This window comes from Colobus angolensis, unplaced genomic scaffold (assembly GCF_000951035.1).
Source record: "Colobus angolensis palliatus isolate OR3802 unplaced genomic scaffold, Cang.pa_1.0 Scaffold181, whole genome shotgun sequence".
Taxonomy (NCBI): Eukaryota; Metazoa; Chordata; class Mammalia; order Primates; family Cercopithecidae; genus Colobus; species Colobus angolensis.
In genome coordinates, this window is record NW_012114944.1 from 336981 (window position 1) to 353828 (window position 16848).

A 16848-nucleotide genomic window follows, 5' to 3' on the forward strand; every position below is an offset into this window, starting at 1 on the left:
GGACCCGCCCGGCCCGGACATGGCGACCGTCCGGGTCTCTCTGCGAGGTGCGCTGCTCCTTCTGCTGGCCGTGGCGGGGGTCGCAGAGGTGGCAGGGGGCCTGGCCCCGGGCAGTGCGGGTGAGTAACCTCCGGAGCAACGGTTCGAAGCTGTCGGGAGCGGCCGCCTCAGCGCTCCAAGATGGCGCGGGGCAGGGGGCGGGGGTGCGCGCGACCCCCAGACCCGGCCTACGTCCGGTGACCCCGGGACCTGAGGTCTCAGCGCTCCAGAGGCGGGTGCCGAGGCGGGGCGAGTGAGGAGCTCTCTCCGCCCCAAGATCTTCCGAGCGGTGACTAGGGTTCGAGGCCTTGGTCTGTCACCCACCGACACGGGCCCCCTATTCGGCACTGACCCCTTCGCTTGCCTCTGGTGCTTGTCAGAAAAGGGTGCGACGCCCCTTCCCAGGATCGTCGCGAGGTTTGGATGGGATTTTGGATACGCAGACGCCCTACTGCGGCCCCAGTTAGTTACTGTTACTTCTTACTTGACCCGCACTTGGTTCAGAACGACCTTGCTGGCGGTGAGCACTGACGGTCCTCACGGCCCGCCTGGTCGGTGTCCTGTCTCTCGGACAGGACTGGACTCGGGCAGGAGACATTAAAAATCAGTAAACCCTGTCCCCCGGGGGCTGGCAGGCTTGAGGAGAGGAATTCTTGCGCTACAAGAATTAAACCAAGGATGGATAGGAAACTGTTAAGTGCCTATTGATTGCTTTCCACTTGCTGGCCTTTTGAGTGTACCCCGTCTCCTTCCCTCCCAAAGCTCTCTGGGTAGGAGATGGGGTACAGCAGGAGCTTGAAGTAACTCGAATTCAAGGCAGAAATGTCTGGAGGAAATGAAGGGCCATGTATGAGTGCACAGAGGGAGAGAGAGGACATCCACCTAGGAAGAGTGGAAAGTGGAGTGATTCCCCCTAGCTGTACTAGACATTAAAAGATGGCTAGGATGTGTGCATGCAAAAGTGGTGAAGTGCATTGCTTACAGGGAGAGACACCTGAAAAAAAAAAAAAAAAAGCAAAGTCAACCGGGCGCGGTGGCTCACGCCTGTAATCCCAGCACTTTGGGAGGTGGAGGCGGGCGGATCCCTTGAGCCCAGGAGTTGGAGACCAGCCTGCTTAACATAGTGAAACCCCGTTCCGTTTCTACTAAAAATACAAAAATTAGCCGGGCGTGGTGGTGTATGCCTGTCATTCCAGCTACCCACGAGGCTGAGATGGGAGGATTGCTTGAGCCCCAGGAAGTTGAGGCTGCAGTGATATGCCACTGCCCTCCAGCCTCGGGAGTGAGACCCTGTCTCAAAAAAAAAAAAAAAAAAAAAGCAAAGTCAGTTCCAACAAGGGTGTTAACTATAGCTGGGCTTCAAATTTAGCTGTAAACTATCCCAATGAAAAAAAGAGAAAATGCTGTGCATTCTTGGCTAAATCAGATTACTTTTCTGGGCCCCATTTTTCTCCCTGTTAAATTAAAAGAGATTGAATTGAAACACTTACAAAATTATGAAATACTAGTTGTCCATTCTCCTCCCACAACCAGCCAGTTCTGCAGGAGGTAGTACAGTGGAGTGGTTAAGAACATTGAGCAAATTACTTAGCTTTAATCTTTTTGTGCTCAGATAGCCACATTTGTTATAAATGGTACCTCACAGATTTTGTTATGACAATTAATCGAGTTAATACATGTCCAGCATTTAGCATAGTAAGCACTGAAATGTTAGCTATTAAGTATGTTTGGGAAATACTGCACATGGTACCCTGTCTTTTAAATTCACAAAACACATTAGATTCACAGTAAAGGGTCCAAGGATTCCTGTGGTAAAACAAACAAACTAACAAACAAAACAAGAAACTTTTTTGCCAGGGGAATGGCAGTAATTTCTAATGAGTATGAAGTTTCTTTTGGGAGTATTGAAAATATTCTAAAATTAGATAATGGTGATAGCTACACAACTCTGTGAATATACTAAAAACAACTGAATTGTACACATTAAAAGGGTTAATTTCATGGTATACAAATTGTATCTCAATAAAGTTGTTACAGAAAGAAACTTGTTTGCTCATAAAATTCTTTTTTTCTTCATAACACCTAAAGCGCACTTCAGAAAACAGTGGGTTAGTTGATTTCTAAAGGCCCTTCTAAGTAAGTTCATGACAACATATAGTTTGCATTGTTTGATAAAAAGAAAAAAAAGATTCCAAGTTTGATCTACAAGTGAGACATGTTCCTTATACTAAATTCTAGGAAGCATATATTGCCTGGTTCCTTACATAAAGGACATTGAGTAATATAATGGACAAAGGTTTCCACTGTGAATTGTAGAAAGCATAGAAAATGCTTTTCAATCCTAAACAGAATTAAAAACAGAATATAAAATTATATTTCAGTGAAGGCTTTGCTTGTATTCCTGCTCAGTCTTCCTACCCCTCTCCTTAACCACATCCAAGACTGGGTACTTCTGTCTCCCGTGGTATAAGGCTTTGCAGGTTATTGACCCTCTCTACTATACAGCTTTGCAAATCTTATCTGCCTTGATTATTCCTGCTCCTGGGGGATGGAAAGTGTGAAAGTGAAATGATTTTCTCTTTGGAGGATGAGAAGGGACCCTATCCTGCAGTATCAGCATTGTGTGTCATGGCACCTGATAATGGCTCTATTTTTATGTAAGTTGCTTTGTAATAGTACAAAAGAGGGAAGGATATAACCTTAAGGGCCAGGTTTCAGTAAGTTGACATTTAAGGAATTGTGTAATAGCAAGCCTAGAATCCAGAAGAAGAATATAATGAATTTTAAGTTAGAAAAAGCAAACGCCTATCTGGAGCAAAGTAGTAAGAAACAAATTCTCTTACCAAAGAAGTATCTTGGCCCACACTGTAGAAAGAGCTAGAATTGGTGATAGACCAGACATGACAGTTTATTCTGGTATGCAGCTAAAAGTTTCTGTCTGGCATCCATAAATTTAAGCAATCTTTCATTAATCATACTTTTCACCGTGTGCCACTTACAGAAGAAAGTGGGAAGAGGTCAAGGAGTTTATTTTTATATATTATAAATGTGGTCTTTAAAAGAACAAAAGAGATACTATGGGGTTTGTTTATCCAAAGAATACTATATGAGTACTTATTGTATGTCAGGCACTGTTCCAGGTGCAGAACTGCTGCTCCAAGGAGCTTACATTCTAGGAGAGAGGTGATAGACCATAAATAGATAAATATATAACAAAATGATTTCTAGGTATGATAAGGATGCCATGAAGGAACTAAACCCAAATGGCTAACACGGAGAATTGTGTGAGTGGAGTGGGAGTAATTCTTTGTGTAAAAGAACTTCAAAAGAGTTTGTAAGAGCTGCCTCTTTGAGAAGGTGAAGTTTAGAACTGAGATCTGAAGGCTGAGAAGGTAGTGGATATTCTTACGAAAGACAGGGGTGAGGTCCAGGAAGTGCAGAAGCCTTAAGGCATAAGGAACAGAAGGTTATATGGTTGGAATATAGTGACCAACAGTGTGCTAGGGCTAGATGGTGCGGAGCCTTGCAAAAAAACGCATAAGGATTATAGATTTTATTCTGTGCACAGATAGAAACCAATAGAGTTTTAAGTAAAACTGGTATGATTTTATTTCTATTTTAGGTCACTCTTGCTGCTGAATGAAAAAAATTATTGTAGTGGGTAAGAGTATAAGCAGGATGTCTGGAAGGCCATTGTAGTAGTCCAAGCAGGAGTTAAGGGTTGACTCAAGAGTAGAGTGGTGTGGAGATAGGAGAGGGGATATTTAAAATATCTTGCTGATGGATTGGATGTGGGAAGTGAGGGAAGAAGGAATTAAGGATTACTCATAGGTTTTCTTTGTTGTAATTTAATAAAAGTTGATGCCATTTACTGAAGTAGGGAAGATGGAGAAAAAGCATTTTGGAGGAGGGTCTGAAGGTAAGGAAAGGAGAGAATAAAAAGTTCTATTTTGTACGTGTTTAGGATGAATATTAGTAATAATTGCACTAAGTCCATTGCTTATTAAGCCAAGTTCCATGCCTGTGAGTAATCCATTCAGCAAATATTTATTAAGTTATTAATACTGACAGACACTGTGATAGGAAGAGGTATAAAGTGGTAAGCAAAAATAAGGGCTTAAGTTTAGTGGGAAATTCAGACAGGAAATATCACCCCAAAATGTATAATACCTACATTGCTAATATGTGGTTATATTAGTACATACCTATTTATATCCTAAATCTGAAGAATACATTTGAGGAAAAGGCATGTGGTTTCATCAGGTATATAGCACATAGTATGATAGATGCTGTAAAGCACATAGATAACTCAAACAATACTATAAGTGGAGTATTAAGAGATGTGTTCTGACCATGAGATAATTGAGAGCTACACTTTTAGATCCTTTGTTTAGAGATAGGAGCCCTGCCGCAGAGTGGGGAAGGGAATTATCTAAGAGTACTGACTGTTAGCGTCTGGGAAGAGGACTTCAAAAGAGTCATTTGCTTTAGTTGTTTCATAATGATGAATGTCTAGGTTACAGCTCTTTTGACTCTAAGGAACAAAACCCCAAATAAATCAGGATTAGGGAGCTGGTTATATAGCATTTAACGGGAAATCACATGGAAAGCCAAGGGTAGGAAATTCAGCACATCTCTACCTCAGGGACTGCTACAGGAACTAGAAAGTTGACAGGAACCAAGACTGACAGGAAATTAGACTTCCTGTGTGTTTTTTTAGAGACAATCTCTATCTCACATGGCTTCTCTCTGTGCATCTCTTCCAGTTTCCTCTCTCCCTCATTCAGCTTCCTTTTTTTTTTTTTTTTGCACATGGTTTCCACACTCTCATAAAATGTCAGCTTCCCAGCCCCAGCTCTTCTTGACCTTGTAGCTGCAGAGCCCACTACCAACTGGCTGCCTGCCTCTTACCTGAGTGTATGATTTAGTCCAATTTATCTTTTGATTTAAAAATCATATGATGTTTTCTAAATTACAGGTGAGTTACTATATGAAATATGGTACTGAAGTAGTAGTAATATAGTGAGAGAAAATTTTTTGGACTTTTTTCCTGTTAAAAAGGCATTGTATAACTATAGGATATTACTACTTTTTAAAAATAGGTTTTAGGGGAACAGGTGGTGTTTGGTTACATGAATAAGTTCTTTAGTGGTGATTTCTGAGATTTTGGTGCACCCATCACTAAAATGTACCCAGTGTGTAGTCTTTTATCCCTCACCCCCCACTCACTCTTTCCCTGCCGCCACTGAGTCCCCAAAGTCCATTTTATTGTTCTTATGCCTTTGTGTCCTCATAGCTTAGCTGCCATTTATAAGTGAGAACATACAATGTTTGGTTTTTCATTCGTGGGTTACTTCACTTAGAATAATGGTCTCCAACTCCATACAGGTTGCTGCAAATGCCATTATTTCATTCGTTTTTATGGCTGAGTAATATTCCATGGTGTGTGTCTCTGTGTGTGTGCATGTGTGTGTGTGTGTACACACATATACTACATTTTCTTTATCCAATGGGCATTTGGGCTGATTCCATATTTTTGCAGTTGCTGATTGTGCTGCTGCACACATGTACCACATTTTCTTTATCCACTTGTTGATTGATGGGCATTTGGGCTGGTTCCATATTTTTGCAGTTGCTAATTGTGCTGCTATAAGATGAGTGTGCAAGTGTCTTTTTCATATGACTTCTTTTCCTCTGGATAAATAGCTAGTAGTGGGATTGCTGGGTCAAATGGTAGATCTATTTTTAGTTCTTTAAGGAATCTCCCTACTGTTTTCCATAGTGGTTGTACTAGTTTACATTCCTACCAGCAATATAAAAGTGTTCCCTTTTCACCACATCCACTCCAACATCTGTTATTTTTTAATTTTTAAATTATGACCATTCTTGCAGGAGTAAGGTTTTGATTTGCATTTCCCTGGTAATTAGTGACGTTGAGCATTTTTTCATATATTTGTTGGCCATTTGTATATCTTCTTTTGAGACTGTCTATTCATGTCCTTAGCCCACTTTTTAATGGATTGTTTGTTTTTTTCTTGCTGATTTGTCTGAGTTCCTTGTAGATTCTGGATGTTAGTCCTTTGTCAGATGCATAGTTTGCAAAGATTTTCTCCCACTCTGTGGATTGTCTGTTTATTCTGCTGATTATTTCTTTTGCTGTGCAGAAGCTTTTTAGTTTAATTAAATCCCATGTATTTATCTTTGATTTTGTTGCTTTTGCTTTAGGGTTCTCGGTCATAAAGTCTTTACCTAATTCAGTGTCTACATGGGTTTTGCCGATGTTATCTTCTAGAATTTTTACGGTTTCATGTCTTAGAATTAAGTCTTTGATCTATCTTGAGTTGATTTTTGTATGAGGTGAGAGACGAGAATCCAGTTTCATTCTTCTATGTAGAGTTTGCCAATTATCCCAGCACTATTTGTTGAGTAGGATGCCCTTTCCCCACTTTACGTTTTTGTTTGTTTTGTCAAAGATCAGTTGGCTGTAAGTATTTGGCTTTATTTCTGGGTTCTCTATTCTGTTCCTGTGTGCCTATTTTTATACCAGTACCATGCTGTTTTGGTGACTACAGCCTTGTAGTATAATTTGAAGCTTCCATATGAATTTTAGGATTGAAATTGAAATTTTAAGAACTAGAATTGTTTTTTCTAGTTCTGTGAAGAATGATGATGGTATTTTGATGGGAATTTCATTGAATTTGTCTATTGCTTTTCGCAGTATGGTCATTTTGAGAATATTGATTCTGCCCATCCATGAGCATGGGATATGTTTCCATTTGTTTGTGTTGTCTGTGATTTCTTTCAGCAGTGTTTTGTAGTTTTCCTTGTAGAAGTCTTTCACCTCCTTGGTTAGGTATATTCCTAAGTATTTTGTTTTATTTTTTGCAGCTATTATAAAAGAGGTTAAATTCTTGAATTTGATTCTCAGAGTGGTCACTGTTGGTGTATAGCAATGCTACAGATTTTATACCTTGATTTTGTATCCTGAAACTATTGAATTCATTTATCAGATCTAGGAGCTTTTTGGATGAGTCTTTAGGGTTTTCTAGGTATACGAACATATCATCAGCAGACAGCAACAGCTTGACTTCCTCTTTACCAATTTGGATGCCCTTGATTTCTTTCTCTTGTCTATTTGCTCTGGCTGGGACTTCCATTATTCCTTATTAATCAATGAATCTAATTTTTGAGCTGACCACTGTGCTAATTGTACCAAGAAGCTTACAGTCAATCTGAGGATACCAAGAGAACCCACATGAAATGATCAGAGAAGAGTTAAGTGTTAAAGTTTCCAACTCTCACTAGAATAGTAGGGTCTTAAATAACAAAAAACATCAACAAGGCCTAGAGTTGTTGGAGAAGAAAGGCTTACTAAGAATTAAGATGATAGTTAAGCCTTGCAATATGTTTGGAGTCAGCAGGAAGTGGGCATCAAGCATTTCAGTCAGAGGACTGTGTTCTAGGTAAGTGTAGATTTTCTTTGCTAAAAGTAATAGAAGTTTAGGGAAGGGAAGGCTAGAGAAAGACTTTGAAATTTTAGAATTGGAATAGCAGGAAGCCATTGTAGGCCCTTGATTAGAAGAGTGATGTCATGAAAGGTCTATTAAAAAAAGTAATCTGGCAGTCATATTGGTACTACAATTGACTTAATATAATTGGCTGCTGCAGCAGTGCAATATGAGGCAAGCAATAGAGAAGGATATCTGTAACTTGCAAATGATTCGGGAAAAAAACAAAATATGTATTTATCCATACATACATACAGATAGATATGGCAGTATGACAAGAAGTTAGCAATGTTGAATCGAGGTGGTGGGTATGTGGGTAATCCTCTCACTATTTGGCTCTTCCTCGGCTAACTGTATACTTTATCTGACATGCAGTATATCTGACATGCAGATATACCCACATGTATATTTTTAAAGGGTTAAATGTGACAATTGCATGAATGTATTTATAAGTTAAAGTTAAACAGTTCTCATTTAAATGTTTTTTAAGTGATTGTCGTTTTCCAAGTTGTTTTGAAAATAAAAATTTGGTTAAAAATAAGATTTTACATTAAAAAACAGATTTTTAAATTAATTTTTTAAATTCAGAATGACCTTTTTCCTGTATCAACTCAGATTTAGTTTTTTCTCCTGAAGTGTGTAATACACAATGCATGTGCACACACACACATCTATGTATGTATATGTGTGTGTATATATATATTTATACACATACACACTGTTTTAGTTGTTCTTTACGAAGACATTAATTAGAGGGAATCTTTTTTTTTAGGAAACGAATGGCTTTTCATTAACCAACTGAATTATAGCTTTTGTGAGACATCTGTGGCAAAATCCCTTTTAACTTCAAAAATCTTATAATTCTATGAATGTTTCTTAGTTTTGGATTAGGGTGTATATTTGTTTTTTTAAAGCTAGTTGGCTTTAGAAGCTGCGTTTTTCTGCATGTGGCTGGAGCATGTGCTTCCTGCTTACTTGCCTGTCTTTAGTATACACATGGCCAAAACCAGCAGCTGAAACTTGATGTTTCTAATTATTGGATAATTCTGCTTGCATATTTTCAGGCTACACTAATACCTTTTTAAGCCCAAAAAGTGTGGCCTTTAGTGATCAAATTTTAATTTTTATTAATTTTATAATCACAGACTGTTGGAATAAGAATGCAAGATACGACACTCATACTGATGTCTTTAATGAAGATAACACTGTGTTTTTTATTTTCATCATAGCAGTATCACATTGTATTTTGAACTGTTCCATCTTTATCTGTTCAATTCCATTTTACGAGAATAAGCAGAGTTTTAAACTATTATTCTTGAAGAATATATTAGGATCAAATTATAAACCCAGAATATATCTAGAATTCGTTATCTTATAGAAAGCATTAGGCCTGGCAGAGTTTTGTTTTGTTTTGTTTTTTTGTACTGTAATAGTTGAATGACCCAATTAATCCCTTTTAGTTGCTCTGAAAAAGATAGACCCTTAATTGCCACATTAATTGCATTTGAATTCTTCTCCCATTCATAACAAAGTCATATGAATGGATGCCTATTTGTAGACATTTATTTCTTGAAAAATATGCAATGTTAAATATTCTAATAAGCTTTTACTATTTCAAAGGAAGAAACATGTGTGCTGATACAATAATGGCTAAGGGTAAGAAGAGAGTGTAGAAAATGTGATGGAGCAGAGGTCCCCTATCCTGTTCGTGGAGAGTGGCAATCCTCTCAAGGGAAGACATACGCTGTTATAGGAGAACGTTTGGTTGGGAGAGGGAGAGGAGTTACTACCAGAAGACTTTAGGCTGCCCCCTTTCATCACATTTTGTCAGAAGTATCAAAAAGTCTTTTGGAAAGACTAGAAGGAATATATGCCAAAATGTCAACAGATGTGTGGCAGGACAGTGGAAATATAATTTTTCTTTTTCTTGTTTTCCAAATTTTTGAGGTTTTTTTAAATGAAAAAAAGAATTGTTTTAAAAATTTAACTTTGAGGGATACTCCCCTATAAATTTGACCTTCACCATTAAATAGGAAAAAAGGCTTTTATAGTTATATTTTTAGTAAAACCTCTGCTAGTTGCGTTTTAATTATAACACATTTTGTGTTTCTGTTCTAAATAGACCTTTGCTCTGAGAAACTGTTTTTCAAAAATCCCTAGGCCCAAATCAGACTCCTCTCTGCCTGATTGTTTACTTTTTGCTGAGCCTTTTTCTGTTTATTGGGACCATATGTTATCCTGAATTATCTTTGCTTACAACCAGCAGGATTTTCTGCCCTCATATGACCTTTGTGTTAGAGGCTAGTAGTAGAAAGTGCGAACCTCTAGAGCTCTTCGAAAGAGCGCATCAATATCACTCAGGAGAGCCTTTTTTCCTGACTATCCTCCCAATCTAATGAGGGTAGGGACATAGCAGAGTCTTAGGAGATGGATGTAGTTTGGTGTGGCATTGCAGAGGAGTTGTTATAAGAAAGCTTCGGCCAGGTGTGGTGGCTCATGCCTGTAATCCCAGCACTTTGGGAGGCCAAGGCAGGTGGATCACTTGAGGCCGGAAGTTCAAGACCAGCCCAGACAACATGGCAAAACCCCATCTCTACTAAAAATACAACAGTTATCCAGGCACGGTGGTGCACTCCTGTAATCCCAGCGATTAATACTTGGGAGGCTGAGGCACAAGAATCACTTGAAGATGGAGGTTGTAGTGAGCCAAGATGGCACCACTCCAGCCTGGGTGACAGCACGAGACTCTCAAAAAAAAAAAAAAAGAAAACAAACCCTCATGAGTGCTTCGGTCCTCCCTTGTGTTAGCCCTTCATAGAAAGTAACCACAGACTTACTGCAATCAAGTTACATTTTTTTTCTTCTGAAATGTAGTGAAATTTTTATGTGTTCTTCAGAATTTTGTAAACCAAATGTTTAGAACTTCAAGACACGTTTTGACATAGAAATAGTATTAGAAAGCCAGTCTCAAAAAAAAAAAAAAAAAGCCAGCCCCACAACAGTCTTTTATGAAACTAAGCTATAGTAATATGGCAGTAACATCCTAGACCCTGTCGTTGTTTTATGGAAAAATGATTTCCAATTTCAAATGTAGAAACCTGGTTGGTAAGATCTGAAGAGGACTTCTTTTATTCATTTGTTTATTCATTCATTTCTCCTCAATACCAATTACTTTTATCTAATATGTGTACTGAAGTTGTATAGATTTCATTTGAAGAGAGGATTATGTTGCATACACACCACAGACACACAGGTTAAATATATATAAATGTAAAAACAGGTGTTTTAAACCATTGTACCAGATCTACCTGCCTGAAATGTAGTATTTTTCCCTCCTGTGTCTTTTGACTTGCCAATTCTAGACAGTTGCTGACCATTCCAACTCTATTCTCTTTTCAGTCTTCTGCACTCTACGATAGTTACATGCCTCTGATGATTATCGCTATAGCCAATTTATGAATTCCTCTGGAGCCATAATGCTGCTTGGCAACCTTTTTCCTTTTATCTAATTTGACATTTCTTTCTCTAAGTTGATGAAGCAGTGTTGTTTTGAACACAGGTTTGAGAAACATATTTATAGTTGTTACCTTTCTCTATTTTCCAAAGTGACTGTTTCAGATCTCTATAATTTCAACCCAAGCCCCTAATCCTATCTCAGCCCTATTTATTTTCAGATCTAATCACTATTTCACTGGGAAAATGAGATGCTGTCAATTTCCCTGTTAATTTATCGGTGTCCTTGAGTTCTTTACTCTTGTCTAGATTTTGTCCTACTACCAAATAGTAACCTGGGTGAAGTTAGAGAGCATAACTTTTGTTCACTATTGTATCCCTATTCCTAAACTCAATGCCTCTTTTTAAAATCCACATACCCTTCTAGGAACGACCTCGTTTCTCTATATTCTGTTTTACTTCCAACTGGATATAATATAATTCAGTTCTGCCACCCAGAATCAGCATCTACCCCGCAAGTTAAAGGGCATGGTCCCCAACAAGATTGCCCTTACTCCAAACACTGGTTTCAGTTCAAGGATCCCCAGGCCGCCCACACTTTTGACCAACTGGCTATAAATCCAGGGTTCCCATGACCCCCTCAGGTTCAATAATTTGCTAGACCAACTCACAGAACTCTGGGAAGCACTATACTTTAAATAATGGTTTTAATATAAAGGGTACAATTCAGGAGGACCAGCCAAATAAAGAGCTTCATAGGGTAAGATCTAGGAGGGAATGCAGAGCTTCTGTGTCCTCTTGTGGAATCAGGTGCATCATCTTCCCAGTACATCAACGTGTTCAACCAGAAAAGCTCCACTGAGCTTCTATGTCCAGAGTTTTGATTGGGGTTTCATTACATAGGCATACTTGATTGAATTATTGGTCATACGGTTGAGATCAATCTGCAGTCCCCCTTCAATCCCTGGAAGTTGGGAGGGCAGATTGATACCATGTGGCTAAAAGCCCCACCAGCTCTTTAAACATATGGCTGTTCTTTCTAGTGTTGCCAGCCATCCTGAAACTATTTAGGTCAGGGGTGTCTAATCTTTTGGCTTCCCTGAGCCACATTGGAAGAATTGTCTTATACCACACATAAAATACCCTAACACTAATGATAGCTAATGAGCAGCCAAAAAAAAAAAGTTTTAAGAAAGTTTACCAATTTGTATTGAACCACATTCAAAGCTGGGCGTGGGCTACATGCGACCCATGGGCCACCATTTGGGCAAGCTTGATAGGTGAGACCGTGGGTCACCTTATTAGCATGACAAAGACACTCCTATTACTCAGGAAATTCCGATGATTTAGAGTCTCCCTCCCAGGAACCAGGGAGAAAGGCCAGTCAGATTATTTATTATACAATGTTCTACAGCTGCCCAAAAGTAGAATTCCTGAAAAGAATTGTCTGTATTTTCTTTTCTTGAATTCTCTCTTGAACTCACTTCAGTCAGGCTTTTGCCCTTTATTTCACACTGATGACACTTATTTAAGGTCATCATCAATATCTTTCACATTGCCAAATACTGTGATCAGTTTGAAATCCTCTTGATAGCAGTATCTAACATGGTTAACATCTTCTTGAAACATTTTATTTGGCTTTTTGGATACCATTCTTTCTCTTAATTATCTTCACATACATTGATCACTGTCACCTGTCTCTGAAGGATGGCATGCAGTGCTCAGTTCTCAGATCTCGTCGCTCCCAGATGCCATCGTGGCTTTAAATAGCATCTACATAGTGTGACTCCCAAATTCCCATCTCCAGTTTGGAGTCTTCCCGAACTCATATATTCAACTCCCTACTCAGTATATTCTTTTAGATATATAATAGGCATCTCAAAATTATATCTAAAACAATTTCTAATCATCTCTCTCTCTCTCTGTCTCTGAGATCTCCTCCCTTAGTCTTTTCCATTTCAGTTAATGGTATTTCTAGATATTTCTGTTCTCCCACTTTCTTGGACCAAAAACCTTAGAGTCGTTCTTAATTCTTTTTCTTCCATGTTTCACTTCCAATCCATTAGCATATCCTGTCAGCTTTATATCATAATATATCCAGATTCAGACTACTTAATACCATCTCCACTGCTTCCACCCTCGTTGAAGACACTACAGTCTCTTATCAAGACTACTGCAATAGCTTATTAGTGTTTCCTCCCTTAGTCCTATGTATTATATTTTTAACACAGGAACCAGAGTGGTCTTTTTAAAATGTTATTCTGATTATGACATGCTGCTCAGAACCCGTTAGTGGTTTTCCATCCTTCTCAGAGTAAAAGCCAAAAGTTCTTAACGATGGCCTGTAGAGACCTGTATGATCTGGGCCCCCTCTCTCATTGCATTATGTCCTACTCTACCCTTCAGTCATTCTTTTCTAGCCACACTCTTTGCTCTTCTTTGAACACACCAGAAACTTTGCACTTGCTGTTTCCGCCTTTTGGAAAATTCATTGTGGCTTGTTCCGTTACTTTAAGGTATCTGCTTGAGTGACATCTTTTCAGTGAAGCCTTCCTTGCTTGCCCTATAAAATAACCACTCACTCCCATACACACATCCTCCTTACTCTTTAACCTACTTTATTATTGCCATAACATTTACCACCATTTCACATTCATATTCTCTCTCTGTCTCCATATATATATATGTGTGTATGTGTGTGTGGATACATATATAGTTTAATATCTGCTCTTTAATGTAATCTTCAAGAGGACAGAGACTTATTTTTTTTCAATGAATGATCAATGCCTAGTACTTAAGCTGCTCATAAAATTTTGTAAGTTAATAAATATCTTAGAAGCAGAAATATTCCCTGTTTCTTTCCAGGGATAGTGCCTTCTCATATACACTTGGTTTTATCCCCTTTGGAGTCCTCTTGAGACTTGTTCTGTCAGAGGAACATTAGCTCTCTACTGCTCTTTTCTGTCTGTAAAGAAGGTCGTCTTTTCCACTCTGAAAAAGGGGGAAAACTTGTAACCTTGCATCTTTATATAATTACTACTCTTTTTCCTTCCCATCGCTGCTAGACTTCTTATGACTTTATTTTTGATGTCTGTACTTCCTCACCTGTGGTTTACACCTTGATATCATTCACTTCTACCAGTTCCATAGAAAGTGCCTGTAAAGCTAATTAGTAAAACCATTTCCTTTTTTCGTTCTTCAGTCTAACTTGACTTTTGTGGTGCATGACACACTACTCCTTCTCCTCTGATGCCACTCTCATGGTTAACCTACCTTTCTAACTCTTCCATCTCAGTCTCTTTCCTTTCTTGCCATATCTCAGATGTTGCTCTTCTTTAGAATCTGGTGCTATATTCTCTTCTCACTAGAAGCTCTCCCTAGACAATACCATTCATTTCCATATACTCCTTTATGCTGATGAGTTCCAAATTTGTATCTTTAGGCTTGGCTTTACCTGAATTCCAGGCCTGAATTTCTGACTTTACTGGAATTTCCACCAGGATATTCTATAGGAACCTCAGATTCACATGCTCAAAACAAAATTCACTATCTTTTTATCAGTTGACTTTTTATTATTGGTTTAATAATAGCTCTAGTCCATATGGTAGTTGTAAAGATTAGATAAGAAAAAATGGCTGGGCGCGGTGGCCCACGCTTGTGATTCCAGCACTTTGGGAGACTGAGGCGGGTGGATCACGAAGTCAGGAGATCGAGACCATCCTGGCTAACACGGTCAAACCCTGTCTCTACTAAAAATACAAAAAATCAGCTGGGCTTGGTGGGGGGCGCCCGTAGTCCCAGCTACTTGGAAGGCTGAGACAGGAGAATGGCGTGAATCCGGGAGGCGGAGCTTGCAGTGAGCCATGATTGCGCCACTGCACTCCAGCCTGGGCGACAGAGCGAGACTCCATCTCAAAAAAAAAAAGAAAGAAAATGCATACAACAAACTTATTCAAATTCTGGGACATAGAAAGCACACACTAAATAGTAGCTATTATTATTACATGACAGTCTCCCCTGTTAGACTGCAAGCTTCTTGAGGACAGGGACCATGTCCTCAAACCTAACACTGTCCTTTACTAGGTGCTCAGTAAAGGTTTGTTGAGTTAAAATGAATAATGATAATAATAATCTACCGAATAAATGGTTTGTGTAACCATCTGAATTAGCTTAGTCATCTTGTTTAACAGTGGAACAACATTTGATGTTTATTTTTTTCTTCCTAGGTGCATTGTGTTGTAATCATTCAAAGGATAACCAAATGTGCCGTGATGTATGTGAACAGGTAAGATTGCATAATAATTACAGAGGCAGCCATCATGCCTGTAATCCCAGCACTTTGGGAGACCAGGGTGGGAGGATTGCTTAAGGCCAGGGGTTCAGGACTAGCCAGGACAACATAGCAAGACCCCCGTCTCTAAAAAAATAAAAATAAATAAATAAAATTATAGAGGCTACTAGTTATACAACTATTTATTAAGTATAATTGTTTTTGGAGAAGTCTGTTGGATAGTACCTTAACTAATTGTCCAGGGTTCACATCACCAATAATGGGGCAAAGTAACTGTCTCCTGACATGATACACTGAGAAGGAAAATATTATAGAATTCCTGCCAAAAATGCGTAATTTGAATTATGAAGAAATAATCGGGCAAACCCAGTTTGAGGAATATTCCTCAAAACATCGATGTGTACTCTTTAAAAATGTCAGTGTTATTAAAAACAAAGAATGATGAGTTAATGGGTGCAGCACACCAACATGGCACATGTATACATATGTAACAAACCTGCACATCGTGCACATGTACCCTAGAACTTAAAGCATAATAAAAAGAAAATGCAAAATAAAATAAAATGCTAAAAAAAAATAAAGGCTAAGAAGCTGTTACAGGTTAAAGGAAGCTAAAGAGATGTGACAACAAAATGCAATATGCGATCCTGGATTGGATCCTGGAATGAAAGAAAATTGCTATAAAGGACATTATCAGGATAAATTGGTAAAATTTGAATATAGATTGGATATTAAATAATAGTATTATACCAATACTGTGGTTCTGAATTTGGTGATTATATTGTGGTTGGGTATGATGGTGTCCTTGTTCTTAGGAGGTACATGGTAGGATTTAGAAATGAATGAACATAATGTCTATAACAAATTCTAACATAGTCCTTAAAAATAATACTGTGTAATAATAATTTGTGTATATATAAAGAGAATTAAAGCAAATGTTGCAAAGTGTTGTTAAGGATGGATGCATCTTGATGAAGACCATGTAGGTATTCATTGTACTATTCTTAAAAGTTGTCTGTAGGTTTGAATTTTTCTGGTTGAACCTGTTTATGAAAGTTCCACTGAAGCACTATCCATTCATAAAGTCCTACCTTTCTTTCAGTCTTGATCATGTGTGTCTAGCCTTAGCACTCCAGAAATAATAGTCTCAGTCATCTTTTAGAGGAGTCTTCAAGTAATAACCTGAATCTTGTTATTTTTAAAACTGAGAGAACTACTTAACTGGGACTATAACTTCTCATAAGCAATAATAATGTAGACGTAGAAAGATTTTGCAAGATATGGTCTGCTTATAAGACATGACACTGATTCAGTTCATCTAAATGGCTACTAGAGAATTCAGTGACATGTCAAATAACTGTTGCAAATTAAGTTTGCTGCACATTTACTGCCAGAAGAATAGCTTTTTAAAGCAAAAATGGCCCCTTGATGATATCATAAGGAAGCTTTTGGCCGGGCGCGGTGACTCAAGCCTGTAATCCCAGCACTTTGGGAGGCCGAGATGGGCGGATCACGAGGTCAGGAGATCGAGACCATCCTGGCTAACACGGTGAAACC

At 38.6% G+C, this 16848-nt stretch overlaps 1 protein-coding gene across 2 annotated transcripts in view; it reads left to right on the top strand.

Moving 5' to 3' along the window:
* The window catches only part of RECK (reversion-inducing-cysteine-rich protein with kazal motifs), a 95198-nt gene continuing 78350 nt past the window's right edge, over positions 1-16848 (top strand). Inside the window, exons 1-2 of one of the 2 annotated variants that reach the window (XM_011939390.1) lie at positions 1-119; positions 15227-15285. Coding sequence is in view for 1 of the 2 variants with exons in the window: in XM_011939389.1 (XP_011794779.1) it covers positions 20-119; positions 15227-15285 (159 nt within the window). In the remaining variant the exon portion in view is untranslated. The remainder of the gene's footprint in view (positions 120-15226; positions 15286-16848) is intronic. The other variant, XM_011939389.1, reaches the window with a different exon arrangement.